The sequence below is a fragment of the Nestor notabilis genome, unplaced genomic scaffold, assembly GCF_000696875.1.
Source record: "Nestor notabilis isolate BGI_N333 unplaced genomic scaffold, ASM69687v1 scaffold29731, whole genome shotgun sequence".
Classification (NCBI taxonomy): domain Eukaryota; kingdom Metazoa; phylum Chordata; class Aves; order Psittaciformes; family Psittacidae; genus Nestor; species Nestor notabilis.
In genome coordinates this window covers 7,657-12,425 of record NW_009913838.1, presented here as the reverse complement: position 1 = coordinate 12,425, position 4,769 = coordinate 7,657, and the positions used below count along the sequence as shown (strand labels likewise).

The 4,769-nt window shown below is 40.3% G+C and overlaps 1 protein-coding gene across 1 annotated transcript in view; it reads right to left on the bottom strand.

Moving 5' to 3' along the window:
- Positions 1 to 8: 8 nt before the first annotated feature.
- LOC104412627 (serine/arginine repetitive matrix protein 1) overlaps positions 9 to 4,769 on the bottom strand; it is a gene marked incomplete at both ends in the record, with an annotated part of 10,361 nt that continues 5,600 nt past the window's right edge. Inside the window, 5 exons of the mRNA XM_010023385.1 lie at positions 9 to 27; positions 1,753 to 1,897; positions 2,559 to 2,645; positions 2,989 to 3,069; positions 3,214 to 3,485. Coding sequence (XP_010021687.1) covers positions 9 to 27; positions 1,753 to 1,897; positions 2,559 to 2,645; positions 2,989 to 3,069; positions 3,214 to 3,485 — 604 coding nt within the window. The remainder of the gene's footprint in view (positions 28 to 1,752; positions 1,898 to 2,558; positions 2,646 to 2,988; positions 3,070 to 3,213; positions 3,486 to 4,769) is intronic.

Genomic DNA, 4,769 nt, shown 5'->3' with positions numbered 1-4,769 from the left:
GGGGGTGAGGGGCTTCTCCTCCTCCGGCTGCAGAGAGAAAGAGATAGCTCAGAGATCTTCAACACGAGATTCGTTTCTGTTCTTCTTTCACTACACAAATGATCTTGTGCATGCACTTCAACATGAGACTCTATTAGAACTACTGATGGAAAAAACCCAAAACCACCTCTTTGTTGTAATGCAGTGACGTGACTGCTAGATCCAACCCCAGGGAATGCGCAGCTGTGTCCAGCAGCACAGAGCTGCCCTCCGCAGCAGTCTGAGGTTACATCAGATTACACACTGTACTCTTGAAACACCTTGTATCTACAGCTCTCAAATCCAAACTTACTCCTTGAAATAGAGGAGAAAAACCCAAAAAACAACAGAGTTGTTGCTAAACTGCAGCTATCTGGATTATTCATAAAACAAGCCATTTTCTGCTCTGCAAGGTTTACAACAGACTTCTGGGAGAGGAAAGTTTCATCAAATACACTTTCCTGGAGTTCTAAAGGAAAGAAGTATTGGTATTTTCTAAAGTAAAACATTTCTTCTTCTAAAAAGCAATTAAGACAAAATGACTGGATAAAGCAAAAAATGAGAGTAATGAAAAAGCAAAGCAGCTCATTATATGAACTAAGATTTGATTTCAGGTGCAGTAAGTGAATTCAGTATGTTGCAGAACAAATTAAGATCTTTGCATTCCAGTGCTTTACTTAGAATTGTTTGACAAGATCCATAAATAGAATGGTTTACATCTGTAGTAGTCATCCTTAATCTCATACATCATTCATGCTGTGACTATATTCTAGCTAGGTCTTCATTAGATTGCTCACAAGGGCCATTATATCAAATTAATAAACTCATCAAGCACCCAGCTTCCTGCACCTCCCTGTGTTCTGTGAGCAAACAATTTCACAAATAAAAGTGTTAACAATTCTGTCTATACAAGAGAAAATAAAGTAGGTGTTCACTACTAGTAGTTCCAAATGTGTAATGAATTGAGGAATGAGACTTTTGAGAAGTCCAATGATCTGTAACCCAGATCATCAAGATCTTAATTATTTGTTGCAAATGTACAGGACAGCATTAGCCAGAACTCCCGTGGCAGCAAGAACACAAGGTGATGCTCACCACCCACCTTACAACCCTGTGCAAATGGAGTAAGAAACCTTCTGAAGAATACAAGCACTCAGCTGTTCTCAGGCATCAGTAGATGCTAATAACATTAGTGTTATTAGCTGTTACAGCTTATGTGAATTAACAAGTGAGCAATGAAGGAGACAGAGCAGGTGTTCCTCAACATGTTAAGGAATCGCCCTGAATCTCCCTCACCTTACTACTATGAGTGTGAAAGTCCAGAAGGACAAAGGATGACAAGTACTTATCTATGACAAAATAAATGAGAGCTTATCTAAATGATATTCTGTATGCAAATCTTATTTAACAGATTCATTTCTAACCGACCTTTTCATCACTGGTGATTGCCACCTCTTTTCCATCTGCATCCTGATAGCAGTGGAGGAAAAACAAAACAGAACAAATCTATCTGCCACGTATTTGAGGCAAGAATGAACACATTCAAATGAAGTTCACAGTAATTCTTACCAAAGGAGCGTAACAAAAACGCAACCTTGAAACAAGGTTTGGCACACTGGACACAACTTAATTCTGCTGTGGATTTTGTTGACAGTTGCATAGCAGAAACAGCAGCATTAAGTAAACAGTTATTAAAAAGGACCTTGGTTATGGCTCAACTTAAGAGGGAATTACCGAGGCGAGGATTCCTTCTGTCGCTTGCGTGGAGACGGCGATGGACTGCGGGAATGGGAATGGCGTCGGCGTCTACCAACCTCCCCGTTCTTCACGTTGGATCTTTTAGGCCTTTCCTCTTCAGACGAAGATGAAGAACCAGAATCTATAAATGTAGAAGAATCACTCTCTGGAAAACGATTCTCACAACGCTATTAACACAGTTGCTGATAGGGTTATACTGCAGTTTAAACTACTAACCTCCTCTCCCACAAGGTAAGAAATCTCTATTTAAAAGCAGTCCAACTAAAAATGTTGTTTCAAGTGATAAATATATCCATCAGAGCTGAGGAAAAGTATCTGCAGCAACCTAACTGTCCTCATAAAATTTTACTAGCCAGGTAATTTAAAAGGTGAACTGCAGTTACTTATAGAAACATTAGGGGACAAAACCCCATGCCAAGCTCAGGTTGATTTACTGATCTCAAGTATACAAGAGCCCAAAATATTGGGAAATAACCTATTGCAACAACAGATTAGGTAATCCACAGCAAACAATATTGGTGTATGTCACCAAGAGTTTAAAAATGCAATTTCATCAAAATCCATTAGCAAGAGAGAGATTGTAACTTTCAGAAGTTCTACTTTATTTTCCATGAGCAGCAGTTGAAGTGACTTCATTACAGGTGATAAATCTGTAACTAAGTTTTGCAACAGCACTGCAGTGCACACAGCACACGATTTTATAAGTATTTGAACCTAACTGCTAACTGCTTCCCACACAAGTAAACTACAAGGCAGTTTTAGGAAATCTCTATCATCCATACCAGATGAAGACTGTTGGTTCTGTCTTCTGTACTGACGCCTCTGTTGAACAGAGTCTGCTGCAGCCATTTTGCCTCCTTTATCTTCTTCTGAAAAGAAACATGCATGGACAGAATATTTAAACCAAACACACAAATTTGCCTTGTTCAGGCAGAAGCAACGTCATGCTACAGTAGACCATCAAGCATGCTCCTTCCCCCTCCCCTAGTCTTAAGATAACATCGAGGCTGTAAGACACTTTGGCTGAGCATTTTTCCCCCCAAGAAAGCCTGGATATAAATGTTTGACTGATCACCTTTATAAGTCTCAAAACTCCCTGCTTTCGATGCCAGTCCACCAAGAGGGTTCAGCACTTTAACACTGCCTTTAATTGTCAAGCATCTTTGATTAAAAGCCACACACAAAACCAGCATTGAAAAGCAAGAGCCATACCTGATTCTGACAGTTCTGCTTTCCTTGGTTTTGGTGCTGGCGAAGGAGACTCTCGTTTTTCAGTACTCTTATGTTTGGGTGCTAAAAGACAAAGTGAAATAAACTCAGTTGCAACTCTTGACATTCTTGCATGCTTTTCTGCCAGACAAACTGTACACACCATCATTGAGAAAACAAAAAGCACAAAATGACAGAGCTGCTGGGATGCAAGTTTTATTTCATCACCTGATGCTCTGCTGGGTGAAACGGAGCCACGGCTTTTCCTCGCACGATTTGACTGCTGGGGCGTTGGAGACCTGCGTGGTTTTGGAGGTGGACTTGCTGGTGGGGATGGTCTATGCCTCCGCCGAGGAGGGCTTGCAGAAGGAGAGAGCCTACGTGTTTTTCGAGGAGGACTGGACACAGTCCTTTTAGGTGGTTTCTTTGGCGGTGACCGGGAACGTGAAGAGGAGGAGGAAGAGCTACTGCCAGATAAGGACGCTGATGACCGTCGTCTCCTGTAAACCAAAGATAACATTAGATTCTGACTAGCCAGCTTAAGAAATGTTGGAGCATGAGCACAGAACTGCATTTGTTTGCAAGCACATATATAGAGCCACATACAACAGCACTTCTGAAACACGATGGACAGCCTTCAGCACTTGGTTTGTAGAAGAAAAAAATAACAACCAATCTTTCACAGTTAATTGTTAGTGTTCCCTTTGTTTGCTTTCTGTCAATCTACAGACTACAACTAAGCTTTTGTCCTGGGGGCAATTAGTTTTGTTTGGGCTCTCTAACTTTTGAACGGTTAAGAGAATTCTCCATGTTAGCACATGTGATTGAATGATCCTCACAACAGATCTGTTTAAGAGTTTAGTGTGCAAGTACACTAAGAAGTTTTTTACCCAGAGGTAAAAATTTGAGACAATTTAACAACTCAGAACCCATCTCTCCAGTCAGGTGGTTCAGTCTTTCATCTTTACTTTGTAATTTTAAAAAGGTAGGGCCTCTAGAATTCTGCGGCAAAATTTGTGGCAAGTTCTGTTGCAATTGTGTACCTGCAGAATCCACCTTTGGCTGCAGAATTCCTGAGAACCTGGAAAAAAGAAACCCTACCTTGAGTGAGATAAACATTTGCTGAAAGGGAGCTCTTGTACATCTTGCAACATACATGTTTGATGCTTTCCACAGTTTTCCCATTTGTGTGAAATTAACATATTTACAAACTCAAGGGAAAAAAATATAAACCAGTCATCGCCTTGTCAGAAAAAGGAAGAACTGTTCCTTCCCGAAAAAAGAACAACTGCTGTACACAGGAAGCATCACTTCAACTCTCTTCCTATCAAGAGGGTAAGAATCTATTCTCTTCCTATGAAGACAGACGTCTCTTTTGACACTGCCAGAAGTACAGAGTTTTCTCTGCAAGGCAACTCAGATCTTTGCTACTAGAACAATTGCTTGTGCTGTTACAAATGTAGCCTCCAGCACCAGAGAGCAGACCTGGAGAATTTTTTTAAGAACAAGAAGAAACACATTTCAAGTCAGAATTAAATTTTGATTGTAATTTTATGTGATAAAACTGGAAGTCATCATTAAAAAACTCCCAACAAGGCAAATCCAATTACTTATTCTCATTTCTTCACCAGGCAAAGGGAAAAAAGAAAAGTATTCAGACTTAAGCAAAAGTGTCATAAAAGATGTCATGTCGATCTCACTGGAGCTATCCAGAGCCATTTGACCCTTTTCAAAAAGGTGGAACTCCTACCACTATTTCAACTCAAAAGGAACAGTTTCACAGA